Below are 20,479 nucleotides of genomic sequence, written 5' to 3'. Positions count from 1 at the left end.
TCGAAAGAATAATCTTCATTTCTTGGTCCTTCGAATGTGAATTCTTCGATGCTCACGGACAAAGCATTGGCTTAGAAATCTTCAACACAAACTCCATGAGTCTTATCTATACCTGAAGTCACTTTTCAAGACAAAACAAAACTAAAAGAAAACTTAGCACAGAAACAAAATTATTTTTGGATTTTTTTTAATTTTCTTGAACAAGAAATAAAACATAAATAACACTATTTTTGGATTTTTTAATTTTCTGATTTTTGTTTGGTTTTTAAAAATTTTAAATCTCCCCTAATATTTAAATTAGAAGAAACTATGAACAAATTTAACAAAAATAAAATGATATCTAACTTTAAGAATGATTTGGGATCAAAGTTTTTAGACAATCTTTATCTACTTGTCGGTACCTTCGATATTCACATCTTTGTCTGGTCGATCGTCGGTATTGTTGTCCACTTAAACACGAAAAATTGTGACAGATTTAGGACACACTACTTGTTACAAGACAAAGTGAACTTAAGTTCCTAAAAATTATATCTGATCCTAAGTTCCTAGATACTATATCTTAAGGACCATTCAGCTGACGACGACCAGGGATATTGTTGTCTACCTAAATTGAGCAGCGAGATCTATAGACAATCTGTATGAGTTCAATTTTAAGTGTACTGGAACGTGTTTCCCGCTTCCTGATATGCCCCAGCCATCAAGAACTTCCAGAGTACTCCTTACATCGGGTGAGCAGACAACCATTCAGAGAAAGGATAGATTCAGAATTTTATTACTTATTACTTCAGAGGGATTGAGAAGAAGAAGGTTGCATATGCTGTGTACCAGGTCGGATTAGAAGATACGCAAAGGAGACAGCATATGGCTAACAGATAAGAGGAATTTCATATATATAACTTGTAGAGAAATAGAGTTGCATATGTTGTGTACCATGTTGGATTTGAGGTCACGCAAAGGAGACAACATATGACTAACAGACAGAAAGAAAGAAAAGGATTTTCTAGAAACCTAATTTATCGGAATTTACCGGTCGCCCCATCCAACCGGAATTAAGGACAAAATCCGCACATCGAGGAAAAGTTAAACCATGGTTCCAAGTACGGGTTCAATTAATGTGACGAGTAGATTCCCATATATATCTCCCTGCTCAACCTATCCGACCATCGTATTGTCAGGCTAAACGGATCTAACTAGGTCAAAGTTTATCAAGTCTATAAATTTCCTAAGTTTAACTCTGCCTAGTCAAGTCCATTTAGAATCTTTCGTGCCTACCGACGTATCAAGTCAGAGCATAGACCCTTCAACTTTGGGTACGTTACGCAGACTCAGGTTGCCTGTTATCACTTGATAATATCACTTCCCAAAACATCTCCCTCAAGCACATTTCATAACCAACATTTTTTTTTCTAATGTTTTTGGATTTTTTAAAATTTTCTAATTTTTTTTGTTTTGTTTTTATTTCTCCCCCTAAAATTGTGCATAAGAGAGAAACGAAAGTAAATGCGCAAATTTAAATTATCCTAAAACAAAAATTAGTCTTTAAGGCGAATCAGCTTAAGAAAAACTCAGGAGTATAGAGAAGAAAACTCAAACCGTAAGTTACCGATTGAATTTGCATCCAGAAGGTCTGAGAACAGCACGCGTGATCTCAGAACAGATCCCAAAATTGTTCATGTCATTAAGCACTAACCCCGTTTATGATCTCTTCCTTTCTTCCTTTCCCGCAAAGGACACATACTCTCAAGCAAAGGTCAAAATGTTGTACATTTGAGAGATGTCCCCTATCATGTGCCTGGAACAACCACTACCAACAAACCGAAGTCTGATGATATGCCTCCATAGCTGCTACGACACAGAGCAGGATCAGTTGGTTTTTGGAACCCAGTCCATTTTGAAACTGGGTCGACCTTTGTCATCAACGCACGATACTCTCTCCCATGACATATCCTGCTTATCACAAACAGAAAACGATGAAATATTAGAGTCATTAGAAGATTTGGGAGTTTTCACCTTTGGTACCCATCTATATTCGGGTTTAACCCATTTCTTGTTCGATCCGATGGATGCCTCAGCACTTAATTTGGAACTTGAAGCCGGTTGCTGATATGACTTTGACCTAACTGGTCTTGGCTTCACAGGAGCATCTCTTGAACTAGACTTCTGGGTCAGCATTCTCTTCTTGTTCTTAGGAGTTGGATGCTTGACCTTTGGAGTTGAATTCTTGGCTTTCATGGCATTCCAGTCGGCATTGTTTGAACGTGACCTTGAGGGGTTTCTTTTGAAAAATCTCCCTCTTGGCGCATTCTGCCAACCTTATGCATAGTAGGGAACGTATGCGCGATTAGGACAATTTCTGGCAATGTGTCCAGGTGTTCCACAATGAAAACAAGTCTTTTTCGTCACTGGGAAGTTGTTTCTTCCTTCCCCTGGTGGTGTATCCTTGCCTTGTCTCTTGTTGTTCCCACATGCACACTTGCGACAAGAACTCTGTTGTGTTGGAATTGGTGGCCTGTATTTCTCAACGGCAGGTTGATCAGAAGCAGTTGACTTCGAAGCAACAGATTCAGAGTTCAAGGAGATGTTGGTTTGTTCAATGGTTTTCTCCTTGTTCTCATCTTCTGCTACTTTACCTGCACATGAAGTAGCAACATTAGTATCTTCAATATTAATAACTCCTCCTGACACAAATCCAGCTCGTTTGCCATATCGAAGATGTGGCTCCCTGTCAGTTTCGTCCTGTGTCATAGGGATGGATGTGTAGTTATGATTATAAGGAGGAGGTACACTATCATACCCTAGACCCTTGTTTTGATTTTCTTTGAATTTTAATTGGGTTTCATATAAGGACTCGACTGTCTGACTTGACGCAGTATAATTTTTAAAACTAACGTCTGTTTTTCCACACTTAATTTTTTAAAGCGTCAAGTTCTTCAGTTACAGCAGCAAGTTATCTCTTAATATAGTTATAATTTTCACACTTGTTGCTATACTCTTCCTGAAGTTTCCTAAAGTCTTTGGTTTTTGCTTCTAATTCAGCCTTCAGGGGTTTCTGTCCTTTCCTGAGTTGATATCCTTTATATCTCAGGTCTTCAACTTCCCTTTTTAATAAATCAATTTGTTCCCGAAGAAATTTAATCGTATCTTCACTAGATAGCGTACATGAAACTTCACATGATTGAGAACATGAAACTTCATTGACCGGGAGGTTTGTGGAACTCATTGTTTTTCGACAATTCAAAGCGTTAAGTTCTTCAATTATATCAGCTAGACTAAGACGATTAAGATCTTTTGTCTTCTTGATGTCAGCCACGTCCATATCCCACGATTTCGGAAGTGCATTCAGCAGCTTTTTGTTTATCTCAGATTTGGTCAAGAAGATCCCAGCTATATTCATCTCAGTAATGAGTGTGGTAAATCGTTGCAGCTGAGCTTCCAGGGTTTCTCCAGGGATATAATCGAACATGTTGAAATTTTGTCTTAAACTCTCCTGACGACATGCTTTCATGTTTTCAATTTCCTCGTAAACTTCAAAATCAATTAAAAAGCACAACTAAAAGTCAAACTTAAATTTAAAAATGCCCTTTGACTATAAACCTCAAAAGTCAACCTTAAAAGTCAAATTTTTAAAAAAAAATCAAACTCAAAAATCAAACTTAAAAGTCAAACCAAAAAGCTAAATTTGAAATTTTAAAAGTCAAACGAGAAAGTCAAAGTTTTTAAAGTCAAAGGTCAAATTTTAAAAGTCAAAGTCAAAATTTTAAGTAAAAAGTCAAAATTTAAAAACTAAAATTTTTGGGTTGAAAAAAGGATTTTAAAAATAAAACTTTTGAATTTTTGGGCTGATTTTGTCAAATTGCGAAAATGGGAACTGAGAAAGACAGGTTTTGAACTAAATTTCGAAGTGAAGTAACGTGTGGTAAGTCAGTTCAGTTGGTAAGTCGCTTGGTTCCTCAACCAAGGTCCCGTGTTTGATCCCCGGCAACCCCCAAATTAGCTTCCACTTTTTATTTAAGCGCGCTGCTAAGAGATTTCTTAGCCGAGCCACAAGTCGCCGAGCCGCAAATTGCTGGCCGTAAACTCCAGACAGTAAACCTTTCAAAGGCCGTAAACTCTCCAGAAATCGTTGTTCTTGACGAAAAACGGGGTTTTTTCATCCTTTTTGCTCCAAAATTCGATCAAAAACTCGTTTTTACGAAAAACGCGAAGAAGAAACCCCCCTTAATTTTGCGAGATCTATCCAAAAACGCTATTCTCTTTTCAAAATCAGATCAAATAAGCTCCAGATCTAAAAAAAAAATTGATTGATACAACCAAACTCTGATACCAATTGTAAGTCCCCAAAAATGCATGTGTATCAATCAGATTCGTTTGATGGTGTGGAATCTCAATCAAACGGATGATGCCAAATCAAATAGAAGAGAAGGAGAATAAGAAGAAGATGATGAATCTATGTATGATATGATTAGAATGAAGATCCGGATACAAAGATACACACACAAAACTTCTCTCTAGTTTCTCTCTCTAGAACACCTTCAAATGCACACACTTAAGTTCCTTGGTGTTCATCAATCTATCCCTCGCACCCCTCACCCCTATATATATACACACGGGAAACATAGGCCTTTAAATGGGTTTACGGTCGTAAATGGGTTTACGGCCGTAAACTCTGTTTACGGTCGTAAACACACTTTCTGACCGTAAACTCATAAAATATTACAGAAAATTATAATCTCCTAGAAAAGCAAAGTATAAACCATATTTTTGACCCAACAACCTTATGGATAATAACACATATAAATGTGTGTAAATGTAACAAAACTAGTATTTTTATGTGTAGAATCACTAGATTTGTGGAGAAAAGCTTACCAAAAATTGAAGAACCAACTTGTGGAGAAAAGTATTTTTATGTCGATTTTCCTTACTCCCATGTCGGTTTTGACTTCCTTAGAGGCTATAAGAGCTAGATTCTTTTGGGGTAAAGACTTGGATGAGAGACGTATACATTGGGTCAGATGGGATAAAGTTTTAGCAACAAGGGATGAGGGAGGTTTAAGTGTGGGGAGCTTATTTTCTTTCAACAGGGCTATGATGTTTCGCTGGCAGTGGAGATTTTTTCGTTCCCCTGATCTCCTGTGGGCTCGTGTTATTAGATCTCTTTACGGTTCTGATGGTGGTTGCAGAACTTCGATTACTATAAGAGTTGGCTCGGGTCCTTGGAGGATTTGACTTCTGTGAGAGTGAGAGAGAGAGAGAGAGAGAGAGAGAGAGAGAGAGAGAGACTTTCTTAAAGGGAAATTTAGGTGGATTCAATCATTTGCCTCGTTTGTGCTCATTATATGGAGACTATTGATCATATATTTGCAAGTTGTCAGATAGATATTTCTATTAATTCTCACATTTTATGGTTTGATTATGTTTATATGAGAGCTGGTCAACATAAGGCCTTTGATGAAGTGGTCATGACTTTATTTAGGTGCATTTGGAATTTCTGAAATTCCACGATTTTTGGAACAGTTCCCCCAAGAAATCCTTCCTTTTTGATAATGTCATTTATAAGAGAGAGAGAGAGAGAGAGAAAGAGAGAGAGAGAGAGACTTTCTTAAAGGGAAATTTAGGTGGATTCAATCCTTTGCCTCGTTTGTGCTCATTATATGGAGACTATTGATCATATATTTGCAAGTTGTCAGATAGATATTTCTATTAATTCTCACATTTTATGGTTTGATTATGTTTATATGAGAGTTGGTCAACATAAGGCCTTTGATGAAGTGGTCATGACTTTGTTTAGGTGCATTTGGAATTTCTGAAATTCCACGATTTTTGGAACAGTTCCCCTAAGAAATCCTTCCTTTTTGATAATGTCATTTATAAGAGAGAGAGAGAGAGAGAGAGAGAGAGAGAGAGAGAGAGAGACTTTCTTAAAGGGAAATTTAGGTAGATTCAATCCTTTGCCTCGTTTGTGCTCATTATATGGAGACTATTGATCATATATTTGCAAGTTGTGAGATAGATATTTCTATTAATTCTCACATTTTATGGTTTGATTATGTTTATATGAGAGCTGGTCAACATAAAGCCTTTGATGAAGTGGTCGATTTTTGGAACAGTTCCCCTAAGAAATCCTTCCTTTTTGATAATATCATTTAAGAGAGAGAGAGAGAGAGAGAGAGACTTTCTTAAAGGGAAATTTAGGTGGATTCAATCATTTGCTTCATTTGTGCTCATTATATAGAGACTATTGATCATATATTTACAAGTTGTCAGATAGATATTTCTATTAATTCTCACATTTTATGGTTTGATTATGTTTATATGAGAACTGGTCAACATAAGGCCTTTGATGAAGTGGTCATGACTTCATTTAGGTGCATTTGGAATTTCTAATAGATGTAGAAAAATCATGACCTTGTATCTAAAATAACTTGGTTTAAATATTTAAATCCGTACCAAAACAATGTAATGTACTTTGATTTTCTTTATAACTCGAACATTGTTTAATAGCATTACCTAAATTCAAAATACTAGATTGATCTTTATCTTTCGCATATCTTTTCATTGTTGTACATAAGGTACAATCCCCCAAAGCTTGATGTACAACTCCTCAAAGAAAACATAAAACCTTTTAGAATCAAATCTACCAAGCAAATAAGCAAACACAAAAAATTTAATCCAACACAATCTTTTACGATCCTAAACTATCTCAATCTACGATAAAAATAATATACAAAAGTGTCTTTCAGGTTCTCACAAACCCACCCGCTAAACAGATCTAAAACCATAGCAATTAATAAGAAAAAAGAAAAATCAATGCAATTAGACTAGTACTAGCATGGCCTATATTAAAGGGCAAAGTTGTAAAAAATGAGAGTGCAAGGGTCGAAGTCCAACCTGCAAGTTGTTGTTCATACTTTACTTCATACAACCTTTCTATTCTTTTGATTGACTGAGTGATTGCTTCTTCTTCTTCTAGGGGGGGCTGTACATGTTAGATTGTTGTATTGGGTGTATTTACAGCTATAACCTTTGTCTACTTCTGGTGGTGATACCGCCTCTTCTCACACCGGTTGTTACGCGGGTCCCGCTTCCCCAATTCTCATCACCGGAATCGTCATCGGAATCTTTATTGTTGTTCCCGTTGTTCACACGGCTTTGTAACACTGCTTTTGTAGTTCCAGGCTTCCTTCCAGGGGGACGTTTCCTTTTGATATTTGCTGTGTAGACTGAGTAGTCGACTGTGTCTTCTCTCAACGCGTTCTTAAATTCCTGTTATTAACAGGAAATTAAAGTCAGGATACTACTTTTTAAATATTTTTTAATCAAAAAGTGGTGAATGAAATTATAACCTGATATCTTTGTAAAATCTCCTGGTAGGTGGTGGGTCGAGTGGTATCCACGTCACCCACGTTGAATGGGATATTCTGTCGTGAAAGAAACTCCCCTGGTTTCGGAGGGTCGGCTGGAGAAAAAGCCTACAAAACAAAATAAGTAATTTCTTTTAATGGGATATAGAAAATTAAAAATTTTATTATTAGTAAATGAATGAAGGGAGTACCTGGCATCGAGCATCATCTAAACTATAGATTATTTTTAGGTGCCTTTTCAGCTTCAGAAGTAGTTGCAATGCACAAGCTGAGATGCAGTCACCCTGGATAACAATGAGAAAGACCATAAGAAGTTAATCAAATGGGTTAACTACTAGAAAGAATAAAGAAATAGTCAGATACATGAAAGTTTCTATACCTGGATGTGTGGAAGATCATCCGGGGATATAATAACAACAGTATTGGCATTGTTCATTGATTGTTGATCAACATCCATAGGCTCGGTTTCAGTGACATTATTAACCTCAGTAGCAACCACCTCTTCTTTAACCTCTTCTTTAATCTCATTGGGAACCTCTTCTTTAACTGGTGCATTCTCTTCTACAGTGGGCTCCTCACCAGAAACAGGTTGTGCAGTTGGCTCTGGCTCTGGCTCGTGTTGGACTACACTGTTTTCAGGTTGTTTTGGGATTTGCTCTTGTAACTTATGTAGAAATGTTTTCATATTGGACTCGATTCCCCCTGACCTAACTTGTATAACTCTATTTATAGCGTAAATCAAATACAGAGGCTCTTCAGGTAACACGAAAGGGAGTAACGAGAGTATCTCTGTACAGTATCTGAGAGAAAATGAAATAGATTGAAATTAAATTGCAATAAAGAGTTTAGGATAGAATTGTAAGAGAAGTTGAAAACCAACATTAAAAAGGTGACAACTGAGTTATGCCATGCAGGGGTATCGAATTTGCGAACGATTGAGGACATGAATTTATTTCTTGATGCGCGATTTCCACGAATGACCTTGTAAATTCGAGAAACACCGAGTCTTGCGTAAGAGAAGGAGCTGCCATCTGGTTTTCCTTTTGTGTTATTAGGTGTCTTGTTTTGGGAATTTGGTGTTTCGGAAAGACTTTGATTCATTGATTGCATGAAGATGAATGACATCTGTAGCCCATCACCTAGACGGCTTTCGAAAAAGGCAGGATACCTGAAAATATGGTTTATGTATTTATTGACATGAGAAGTAAATTGATATTAAGGTTGTAACAACAAATTAAAAGGAGTGAAAGGGATTACTTCTCATTCATATTCATGAGCAAATGATGAGCAAGCTTTGAGTTTGCTTCCTGTGGATCTGTTTCAAGTGCTATCAGATACGGAACACATGTAATTGGATGAACTAGACCTTGGCGTAGAACTATTTCCACAATCTGTTTGACAAGAGGAGTAAATAGCAGTTTTAGTTTAGACCAAATTGCCAGAAATAGAAACCTACTTTACTCTCAATAAAGCTATAGTAACATTACACTACCTTTGAAAACTAAATTATTTAAAAAAAAAAATGAAATAAGATTGTGACCTTAAGAGCAGACTGGCGAACTTGTTCATTTGCATCCAAACATCTCCCTAAAATGCTATTCCAATATAACTGAATGATTCCACCACAGATGTTAGTATCACCAGCACCAGCAGCAACTGGGACATGGCTTGCATCTTTACTATTAACAATTTTTTCATATTCAACTTTATCATTCTCCATCTGTTGTTCTGAATCTACAAGGTACTCAAACAAGTTCTGCAGTGACTGCATCTGATGACCCAAAAAAAAACTTAATTAAAAAAAATTATTACAGAGTAGGATCAAATCAAAGTTTGCATGATATTTTCAAACCTTGATGCGAGCATCGGTGCTAGAAGAGAGTGTTGCTTCTAAGATATTTCCCATGTCTTGTTCCAACATGCATTCTGGCTTAGCAATTAAAACATAGCCTAATGCCTGCAAACATGATAAAGCGAACATCATAAATAAATATATAAGACTGATAATAAAAAAGAAGAGAATAAAAACGATTGATTATTATTAATACCTGCAATGATCTGATTTTGAGAGCAAAATCCTCAGCATAGAAGTACTTTTTGAATAAGGTGAGGCTGCCAGACACATCAAGAGTCTGTGTGCTGGAAAGTGACATACGTAACAAAGAGCTTCCATAGCGAATAAGCAATCCAAGACAGAAAAGAGATCGACACACTTGCTGAAAAAATAATCAGAAATCAGGTTGGACTTGATGGTTAAAAAAAAAAAGTTATATACAGAAAATATCATGACAACTTAAATGGACATTGGTCACTTCACTAACCTGATTGTTTTCGAATCCCAGTGAATCCAAGCGTTTGAAGAATACTTGAATAAGATATCGAATAACAGATGCACCCTTTCCTGCAACTTTGCTCATGGAGCAAAGGCACCTGTAGGTAAATAGATTAGTATCATTAATACATACTACGAAAAGTTAAATGGTGACAAAGAAGCATAATTTGATGAAAGGAGCCATTTTAGTATGACAGTGGTTTATAAACAGAATATTGCTAATTTATTGACAATTAAAATTCAATCTTGATGAGGAAAAATATCAACAACTAAAACTACAAGGGTAAATTGCAGTTTTCGTCCCTGTGTTATGTTGAAAATTATGGATTCTGTTCCTTCCCTTTAACAAAGTTTTATAGCACTTTGTGTCCCTGTAGTGAATGTCGTTAGTTTTAATCCGTTAACCCAAATGTAAAATGACGATTTTAAATGTAAAAGTAAGGGTAAAATAGTCGTTTTACATGCGATTAACGGATTAAAACTAACGGCATCCATTCCAGGGATGATAAGTGTAACAAAACTTTGTTGCAGTGACGAAGAACCCTAAGAATTCTTCAAAGGGAAGAAGTTGATTATTTCAACATACATACCACAGGGACGAAATTGTAATTAACTTAAAAAGTATAACGAGTTAAGGCATCAAAAGAGACAAAGAGAAGAATGCAGTTTACTTGATGCAAGCATGGACAACAGTCAAAAAAGAATGTCGGACGATCATCTGCTTCAAATCTTGTTCAAGATCTTCAATAACACTTTGAGGAAGCTTTCTTACCAAAGGCAAAACAGAGTCGATCACAAACACTATACTTTCCACTAGTTGGGCAACTGCTCGATTGTCAGCCTGATATAAAAATACTAAAGCTAAAGCACATTGCCAAAAGTGACAAATATATGTTGTTGCAAAATTACTGATAACCTGTTTCTTTAAATATGGCTGCAATGTGACCACAAACTGAGAAGGATTAGAGGCTGGTGCACAAAGTGCAGGATCCACTAAACAGAAAGCATGCAAGAGCAGGACATAATGAAGTGCACCCACTTCCATATCATTAACATTTGTTTCCTCTACCTGCAGTTCACAGGCTAAATGTTATACAAGGAAAAAAAAAAAAAGTTGACTGGAAGTGAAGAGTAAAAAATGTGAATTTGTTATTGTCAGTCGTTTTTCTGTTTAAGTCCAGAATCTTTTAACAATAGAACACCAAAATTTGTGTTTTACTATTAATCTTTACCATATTAATCTTTTTTTACTATGTTATGTATTTTAGTTTACTTAATTGTAAAAAAGAGACAATACCCGTAATATCTTTTCCAACAAGCACTTGCACATGAGCTCACATCGTTTTCTTACTGATGCAAGCATCACAGGACTGATTCCTGCAGCCTTAGCTGCTTGAGGCAAAAAATCAAGGGCTAAATTACGTTTAATAACTATAACAAGTAACTGATAATTGGGCCTTTTCCTCAGCATTTCAACCATTTGTTCAGTCTTCTTTGCTATTTCCAGTGTAACAGAACTACCATCTGCATACATTTGGGTTTGTGAACCTGAAGGCTCCTCAAACCAGAACTCGTAGAATGTCTTGCACACAAGGTCCTGTAAATGCAAGAGAATAAATATTTCTGTGTGAAAGTAATTAATAATTTTATATTTATTTAGTTACAAACCTAACAAATTACCTGAATGCTGGATTCTTCATCGCTAATACGAGAAATGATTTCAATGCAAGCACTGTTGAAGTCCAGGAAATTAGAATTAGAAGTACACATGTCCCTAATGATCCTGATGGCTCGTTTCCGAACACTCACTCCAGTATCTTTCACTCTCTCAGCCACCTTCCCATAATACTGATTAAAAAAAAAGAAAGGTGCAAATTAAAGCACAATGTGGAAAGGATGAGGAAAAAAAAAGTACGGTAATTTTACCCTCTGAGCAACATCAGGATGTGAAGCAATATATCGGCCAACAAGTTCCAATGCTGCTTCTCGTACAGATATAGCAGAGTCACAAAACCTTCCTTCAACAGCTGTTTGAACAAATTTATCACCTAAAACCTCTGGATCAGCCTCTACAATGATACTAACCTGTTTTTAGCATGAAAAAGTGAGGGGGGATTTTTTTTTTTTCTTTCATTAAAAATGTGTTATGGAAGTTATTAGAAAACATGACTTAACTGCACGCAACGCTTTGGCACGAATCACAGGAGAACCCTCCCTTAAACTTGCCTGTAATTGATAGTGTCAACTAAAAAAGAAGCATAAAGGGTATGTTTGGTTGGATGGAATGGATAAGGTAATGATATAAGTGAAGTGATGGAATGAATCATTGCATTCCATGATCATTGTTTGGTCAGCGTGTAGGAACGGAATGATTTTTTTAATACTATATGTAGATACTGTGTATAATTTTAAATCTATTAAGAACATCATTTTAATTATAAACTTATGAATTTTTTTATTTACAAAAAATACTAGATTAAACATAATAAAAACTCGTTAAAAATAATACTTTTAGCTATTGAAAAAAAAAAAGATAATGAAAACATCAGAAAAAAAAAATGTCATTAAGAAGTTACATAAGTGAAAATGGGTTATATTAGAGTCCATGATGAAATGAAAAAACACCCCTTGGTTAAGGAATGAAAAGTAAAAGTATGGAATGGTTCCTTCCATTCTGCCAGCAAAACAAAGAGTTTTTTTTTATTCTAATGGAAGGAACCATTCCATTCCTTCCGGAATAGTTCATTGCATTCTATCAGGCAAAACAAACAGGTTTTTCTCATTCCATTCCTTCTCCGATTCCATTATACCAAATATTATCAAGTAGTTTTATGGATACTAGAAGCAAATGATGAAAGATATCTGACCAGAAGCATGTGAAGAATTTTATCGAATCCTCTAGAAAAGGAGTTATTCTGTCCCAGTGCCAATGTTATCTTCTTGACAGAACTCCTAGTCAATAAAGATGAACCCATCCCAGAACCACGCACAATTGCTTTTGATTTTAGCCTGGCAAGGTAGTACAAAAACTTCTCTTGACCATTTGGATCATCTTTGTACCACAAACAAATATAAAACCTGCAAACATCATATCATTAATAAATGTTGAATCCTTCAATTTTACATAAATAGCCCCCAAGTATCCACTTTTGCAACTTTGGTCCTTATTTTTGTCTTTTAAGTAAAATGCCTATATTACCCTTGTCTGATCTGTTTATAAATATTTGTTATTTAAATAAGAAAACAAAATATTTTCCCAGAGAAGATGGCCATTTTATTTTTATTTTTTTAAAAAAAATCAGATGAAGGGTAAAAAGGTCATTTTATTTAGAACGAGGGCCCAAAATCTTTTGAAAAGTCAATAAACCTCTCGTAAGACCAAAACTGCTGAGAAAAAAAATTGGAAAACAAAAACGCTTTTTGGGAGAAAAAATAGCAAAATACTCAAGGACCAGTTTTGTAATTTACTCTAAAAGATAAATAGTAAACGATGAATGGTGAAAGAAGTAGAAACCATCTAGTAAAAATATGAACGTCCTCAGCAGATGCAAAATCCTGAAGATGATTCAATAACATCTGTTGCACGATCTCCGTTTTTGAAACATCAAAGGTGTCCTTGTCCTTGTCCTTTGACTTTGACTTTTTACGGGTGTGAGTGCCTTCGACTCTTCCTTGAGTCTTACAATAAGACTGTAAAAAAAGAAGTTGTTTTTTGCAGAGACAGAGCTGACAAAACCAACTGCTACCAGATATGTCATGTTCTCTTACTCCCATACAGTCTACATGAAATAATCTCTGACAAGTTTCACATTGTTCCAATGGCTTTTCACTCTTTGGATCCAAACAAACAGAACATGTATCGTCTGGAGGTGAAATGTCGGTTTCGTCCCTGCCTAGTAACTCTTTTACAATCCAGAATGTTTCCTTTTTACAAAGGACAGCTTCGCGTTTTAGCCTTGCAGCAACTGTACCAAGAACATCAATGGCAATGGAACGGGCAGCAACGTCTTTTGACTTCAGACCCGCGTTTTGAAGCAGTAAGACACAAAGAACCTGCAACCAATTTTGGAAAACCAATGATTTGGTTTTGTCATCTACTTAACTTGTACTCTTTTTCTTAGTATATTTAAATTATAGCATTCTTTTTTTAATATTTACCAACATGGCTAATGTAAAAATACAAATACAAAAAATTCATGGAAAAAAAAAAAAACACTAATCAGCTAAAAACCGAACTACAATGGGTTTCTTTCTAAAATTTGGTTTCTAAGTTTTGGTTTTGATTTTAATCAAAAAAACAAACCGAACCAAACTCAACCCTAAATAAAGCACACACTAAAGTGACTACAAATTGTATATATATATATATATTACCTCAAGAATATGAGCTGAAGCAGGGTATTCAGGTAAATTCAATGTTGTCAGAAGATCCATAACAAGATTTTCCAACATGACCTTGAACTCAGATGCATCTTGATTTTGATTCTTGGTATTTGCAAATCGTTGAAGCACACGACTCCAGAAAAGGCAACATGCATCAGTTACTGCCTCTTGGGATTTATAAGGGTAGCTAGAATCAATTCCAATTTCAAATAATGGATTGGAATCAGGTGCTTCCCTCAAAGAATCAGGAAGGTTTGCACTACAATGAATTAACTGAATCAATAAAGCAGATATCATTTGAATCTGCCTTTGTTCTTCATCTGCAAGGTGGTAAGTTCTAGGAATCTTCTTTGAAAATGGTATTTTCAAGAGCAGATGAAGTAAATCGTCCATCACATAAACTCGATGCTGAGTATATGAATAAAATATCTGCAAAATGATAATCAAAATTAAAACTAGATGTTTGAAAAAAAATCAATACATTCATTTTCAGTTTCCATTGAAAATGATTAATGAAGAAACCCAAACATTAAAAATATAAACAGAAAACTATAAACCATAAAAAGAAACAAAATAATAATAATAATAATTACATACCCCGCCTATTAGACTGATTGCCTTCAATTGTAAAAGTTGAACATTATCCACCAATAAAGTTGAAAAGCATGTTTTCACTAGTTGTAAGATGCAACTATCTGAGAGGCGCTCTATCATTAATAAATCCTTTAGAAAACCAATTATGGTGCAAAGTTTCTGAAGTATGTTATGTGCTGCAGCAGAAATCCTGAAAAAGAAAGCCTTAATTAATCACTGTGCATTGCTCATTCTGCATTTTGAAAACTAGGGTCTGTTGAGTATAATGAAATAAAATCACAAAGGAATGGAACGAGTCATTCAAACATATTGTTTATTATGTATTATTATAACACAACAAAATTGATTAAAAATATATATTTTTTTTTTATTAAAAAAACTTCAACCAAATTAATATCATTAGATAAATTGTATACAAACATATTTCATGTCCCTTAAACTATATACTACATGTATTTCAAAAAGTCAAAAAAGAAGTATTTATCATTTAGAGAAAACTGTTGACAAAAATAAAAAGTTAAACACGATGAAATGCTAAAATGGAATTATAATGTTTTTTTTTAAAGTTAGTTTTCAAAACACGAGAGATAATTTAACTGAGGTTTTATTTTTATAAAAACAGTGTTATTGAAGATTATATAGAGAGAGAAAAGTGATTTACAGTTATATTATATCATTACATTCCTTCAAGGAATGAAAAGGAAAACACCCGTCTTTTATTTCAATTAAAACGGAATTATAATTTTAAAAAATTATTTTTCAAAAATAGAAAGATAATTTAATTGAAGTTCCATTTTTTTTAAAACAGCAGAGTTATTGAAGATTATATATGGAAAAGTGATTTATAGTTATATATTATATCATTCCATTCTATACATACTTGTTTTTTCCTGATCTTTTCACTTTTGCATTCCTAGTAGTACGCCTTTTCTTGCTAGCAGATCCAAAATCCTCATCATAATCATCATCATCATCATCATCATCGTCTTCGTCATCATCATCGTCATCATCATCATTATCTGACAAATGCAACAGGGGGAAGAGAGGGAAAAGTAAACTATTAAAGATACAAGTAAACAGATTGCCAACTCAGCATGAATATCTTTTTAAATCCCAAAAAGATCTACCGAGTTTTTTGCTCAAATTGCCATTGTCAGTTGGTTTGATGGTGGGACGATGAGATGGATCACAAGCTGTCATGACATCTGCTATTTGTCTCCTTGAAAACTCCACAATTCTTTCAATGATCTAATGTGCAAATCAATAGAAACACAAGATTGAACATAGTTATGACTCATGCATGTGTCATCATTGAAAGACGAAGTGTTACTGAATGAAAAAATTAAAGAAATGGTCCCTGTATTTTAATTTTTTACCGTGTTTAGTCCAAATTTGAAACTATTTTCACATTTGGTCCTTGTCTTAATGGTTCATATCGATTTTGATCTATGGAACCTTGAAATAAGGACCAAAACTAGAGAATGTTCTAACTTTGGACTAAACAGAGTGTAAATCAGAAAGCACAAGGGCCATTTTTGTAATTTGCTAAAAAAATAATGTATAGTTTGAACTAGGGCACATACCTCTTCCTTGTAGATTTGCTTTGGCATGCCATTATACGCCATAATTGCAACAGCTGCATGGATGGACTCAAGTGCTACCATAATTGTAGACACTACATCCGAATAAGACTGGAAAAGATAACAATTGACAAAAATGGAAATCATTAAAACCACATTATCAGAAAAATATAAAAATAATTAACGCGTTTATGCAAATTCAGTATTTGTACAAATAGGAAAAAAGATGAACCAGTTGCTTGTTACATGCTTATAAGGTAGTTAAGTAGTAGTGAAAAAAAAATGCATGACCAATTAGATTTAGAGCATTGTATACAAAGCAAAATTTTCACTGCTATCATTGGGTATACTTTTCATTGTATACAAAGCAAATTAGAAGCACAATGCCTCAAAAAGAAAATTTTGAAGAGAAAGAAATAGAGGTAGGATTTTTTTTTCTATAAATTGCTAGACAAGAATTAAAGCATGAAGATAGCAGACGTACACTTTCAGATTGAGTAATGGATAAGCCTTCTGCACTGTGAATATGATGATCTAGAACTTTCAACATTCTTTCAAGAAGACCAACAGGGACAAAATGTTGTATTTTGTTTGTTCGAGCTGCCATAACTTCTTTAACAAGAGTTCTAATATTGCCAACAGGCAGAAGTACCCATTCTGCTTCACCTTCTTCCCTATCATCCACAGTAATTTCTGCTTTCCCACATAAATCCTCAAGCACTTCACAAAATCTTTCCACAGCAGCATCTGAACAATTAAGTCATAAAAAATCTTAAATATCCAGTTAACACGTAAGAAATAATACGAAACCTGGAAAGAGGGGGGTAGGGGAGGGGGGACCTTGAAGTTCAGTGCCTTCTGGTTCAGTTGGTAATGTGTCTTCAGATGTTTTCTTCCTGGTTTTTGGTTTTCTAGATGAAGATGTAATAGCATCCTGCAAATTCATCTCCATGATTAGAAAAATAAGAATTTGATAAAATAATCGACAAATGTCATGTGGGAATTACATGTTCATGTTGATGCTGAGTTTCTCCTTTGTCTTTCACGGGTTCGTTGTTAGTGGAGAGATTTTGCACTAACTGCTTCCTTTCAGATACCTTGTTATTAGGTACAGAATTATTATACATTTGCTGCTTGGCAGAACCTGAGAAACTTAAAAATATCAATAAATGATAAGCAAGGAAAGCTTCAGATATGACAAAATAGATTGTCTGTGAATTATCTTATAATTGTATTATATCAATTAGTAGCCAACTTTTCTAGTTTCTCATAGATCTATCTTCCTTCTCATCAGTGTTGTAAAAATCGGCCTAGATGCTAGGCGGATGCTGAGTAAGCAGCAAAATTAGGTCAGCCAAGGTCAAAATGAACAAGTGGTCAAAATAGTCAAATCAAAAAGTCAAAATTAATAAAATAAATATCTTAATTTATCTATTCTAACCCTAACTTGAAAAATCTTACCAAAAGAAGCTCTCATATGTCTCTCTCTCATCGATCATATTATGATATTAACACTCAACAGTTACACATTTAAGTCTATTAATCAACACCTGAGACTACTTTCAGTATTTTGTTCCATAGGAGACGTATACTATAGATTTTGACACTTGAGTCAAATTATTTCAGGTCTGTAATTATATTATAAATCACATATTATAGTTGTTTACCCATTTTGTAATGATGTTTAGCGTAAAGATGGTAATTAACTAATTATAAGGCATACGCGAGAAGGTTAAGAATCAATTTTTAGTATGCGTTCTCAATAAATGTTTTATCTTTTATAGCAATTGGAATTAATAGCGAAAGACAACAGTTTCTTATCAGCATGTATCATAACTATTGTCATCTTCCAATTCCAGTATAAAAATAGACTGCTAACAACAGTAGCGATGACATCTAAGAGCTGAATATTCCATGCTACTTTGGGCTACTTATTAATTGCTGAAGAAGAAATTATATATGTATCATGATACTCCCCCGTGTAATTGGTAAAATTCTTTTTCCTCAAAAACAAAAAGTCACAGAACATCTTCAGAAAATTAAGGCTGCTATAAGAATCAAAGAACATTAGAATCGGCTTAACAGGCTTTGTTTACCTGGAGCAATGTGCTCAAATGCTTCAGGGTTGCATCTAAGAACCTCATTGTAAAGGTCTAGATGTCCTTCATGACCATAAGGTGACTGGGTTCCTTTCGTTCTAAGATTCCTGCAAGTAGCATTTAATAATATCAGGAAAAAATATCACCAGAAGTGACAAAAGGTTCGCATTTGGATTTTGGAAGAAGAAAAGATTTAAGATAAATTGCAAATTCTGGTCCTACATGTGATATCTTGCACACATTTTTGCAAATTGCCAATAGGAAAAGACACAGCAAATGACAAAAAGATGTTTGTATGGGGAAAGAATGTATTCTTATCATAACAGCCAACAGATTTTCCTTTTATATCAAATGTGACCCTAACCATATATCTCTTTAGTTGCAGGTCTAGTAAATTGCATACCATCAATTAAATTAAAACATGGTAATATTATGCAGCAGCTAACAAAAAATGATGTAAAAGTAAAACCAACACCTTGCATAACATTCCTTACAACTTACATTGAAAATTAAAAATACTCTTCAGCGCTTGCTTCCATACATCAGATTCACATCGTATGCCAAACCATGCAAATTTTGTAAAAGCACACAACTTTATGTAGTATTACTTTCGTTTCTTAATATGCAACTTAGATACTCCGGAAAAAAATAAAAATAAAATAAAAAGCTTTACAACCAACACTACATGATCCACGCGAATGGTGCAAAAATGGTGGACCTTGCAAGGGTGCCATTGAAATGGCCATGTAAAGGTGCAGCCTTGCACACCAGACCAGATTGTCAATGAGAAAGCCAAAAAAAAAACAAACTAATAAATCCACATTTCACTACATACCACGTTCATTTTTAAATTTGGGAGATAACTTCTTATGAACTGTAGCATTATAGTAATTGCTTACACATACGATGTAATCTTCTAATAGACAAATTTTAACACTGTTCTTTGTTTTTTACGATTTGATCTCTTCCATAGTTCCATTCATATAATTAGTTACTTCATGTGCAATCCTTGTACTATTCAGGGCCTACAACCATCCTTCAGCGTGCTTTTAGTTTTCAATCCGCATAAATGAAAAACGTACCATTGACTTTTCCTGACGACTGTTCCCTCACAAATAAAGTTGATATATACTACTCTAGGCTTGACTCCTCGTTCAAAAATGAGAATATTCTCACGTTTCACATTTCAGAAAACAGCAAAAATTCGAAACATTTTGTTTAAGAAAGAGCAACATTGATTCAAATTCAAATGCAAATTCAGATCTCAATCTAACATCGCTTTACAAGTTGAGTTTCATTTTTAATTAAGCGTACACGTATACGTGACTATGTACGCAGAGCATGATAAGCAAATTAAAATTCACAATTCAAGTAGTTCCGATACTCACAGGTAAGACACATCAGTAGACTGGAGAAGTTTGGATATCTTGCTAGCCTGATCGGGAACATCACTACGATTGAACTGCTTGGCCGAACCCGTAGGCTCGTCAATTAACCGCAGGTCCTGGTCAAGAGCGCCGCAGAATACCGGCAGCGACGGCAACGGCAAGCATGGAGCGACTTCGGAATGAACAGTGTTGGCGAGGCTGATACCTCTAGGTATCCCTCCTCTACCTCCGGCACGAGAATTCGACATTGAAATTAGTTTCTCCGAACAGAAAAATGTGCGAACAAGTTCATCAAGGGTTTAATCGCTGGGAATTAGGGTTTTCTGGTGAAATTTGGAAAACTGGTGTTCAATTGCTCAGTCTGGAGCCCTGGAGAAGAAATAGTGAGGAATTGGGGCTAAAGGGCAGTTGAAAGGGAAAGAAAATATTTGATCTCATACGACTTTTGATCCCTTTTCAAAAATCAAAAATAACTAAACTGATTTTGATTTTAATTTTGATTTTTTTTTTTTCAATTGTCTAGATTTTGTGATAATTAAATTGAAGTATTTGTACGAGCATTAATTAACCGCGTTTACTCGTATATTATTTGATATTTTGATGTTAATAAATCGAATATTCAAACTTTGTGAAACATATACTAAATTTATATAAATATTCACCAAAATATTTTATAATACTATATTTATTCGAGATATCGATCAAATTAGCATTTATAAACGAAATAGTTAACAAATATAAT

At 34.7% G+C, this 20,479-nt stretch overlaps 1 protein-coding gene across 1 annotated transcript; it reads right to left on the bottom strand.

Annotated features, from left to right (window-relative positions):
- Window positions 1-6,680: 6,680 nt before the first annotated feature.
- Window positions 6,681-20,157, bottom strand: EMB2773 (PHD finger family protein). Its single transcript, XM_078985726.1, has 28 exons — window positions 19,738-20,157; window positions 18,347-18,456; window positions 17,258-17,394; window positions 17,091-17,184; window positions 16,735-16,997; window positions 16,254-16,361; window positions 15,798-15,918; window positions 15,551-15,689; window positions 14,674-14,860; window positions 14,068-14,505; window positions 13,208-13,746; window positions 12,561-12,771; window positions 11,869-11,919; window positions 11,620-11,778; window positions 11,374-11,541; window positions 10,991-11,290; window positions 10,610-10,762; window positions 10,365-10,534; window positions 9,683-9,791; window positions 9,410-9,577; window positions 9,214-9,318; window positions 8,902-9,132; window positions 8,619-8,752; window positions 8,242-8,529; window positions 7,741-8,161; window positions 7,553-7,645; window positions 7,344-7,469; window positions 6,681-7,263 (listed from the first exon to the last, which is right to left on the bottom strand). The coding sequence occupies exons 1-28, from the start codon at window positions 19,983-19,985 to the stop codon at window positions 7,015-7,017; spliced, it is 5,520 nt and encodes a 1,839-aa protein (XP_078841852.1). The 5' UTR covers window positions 19,986-20,157; the 3' UTR covers window positions 6,681-7,014.
- Between the last annotated feature and the right edge of the window lie 322 nt (window positions 20,158-20,479).

This window comes from Lactuca saligna, chromosome 3 (assembly GCF_052625555.1).
Source record: "Lactuca saligna cultivar CGN05327 chromosome 3, ASM5262555v1, whole genome shotgun sequence".
Lineage (NCBI taxonomy): Eukaryota > Viridiplantae > Streptophyta > Magnoliopsida > Asterales > Asteraceae > Lactuca > Lactuca saligna.
Note: the sequence above shows the minus strand (reverse complement) of the source record. Positions and strands in the feature narration are given on the sequence as shown.

What these genes read in the sequence shown, in the direction of transcription:
- EMB2773 (XM_078985726.1), bottom strand. Translation starts at nt 19,985, where the DNA reads ATGTCGAATTCTCGTGCCGGAGGTAGAGGAGGGATACCTAGAGGTATC. An exon ending in TCAGTTGTCACCTTTTTAAT is followed by an intron (nt 8,162 to 8,241) that starts GTTGGTTTTCAA and finishes ATTTTCTCTCAG; the next exon opens with ATACTGTACAGAGATACTCT. An exon ending in ATGATCTTCCACACATCCAG is followed by an intron (nt 7,646 to 7,740) that starts GTATAGAAACTT and finishes ATTGTTATCCAG; the next exon opens with GGTGACTGCATCTCAGCTTG.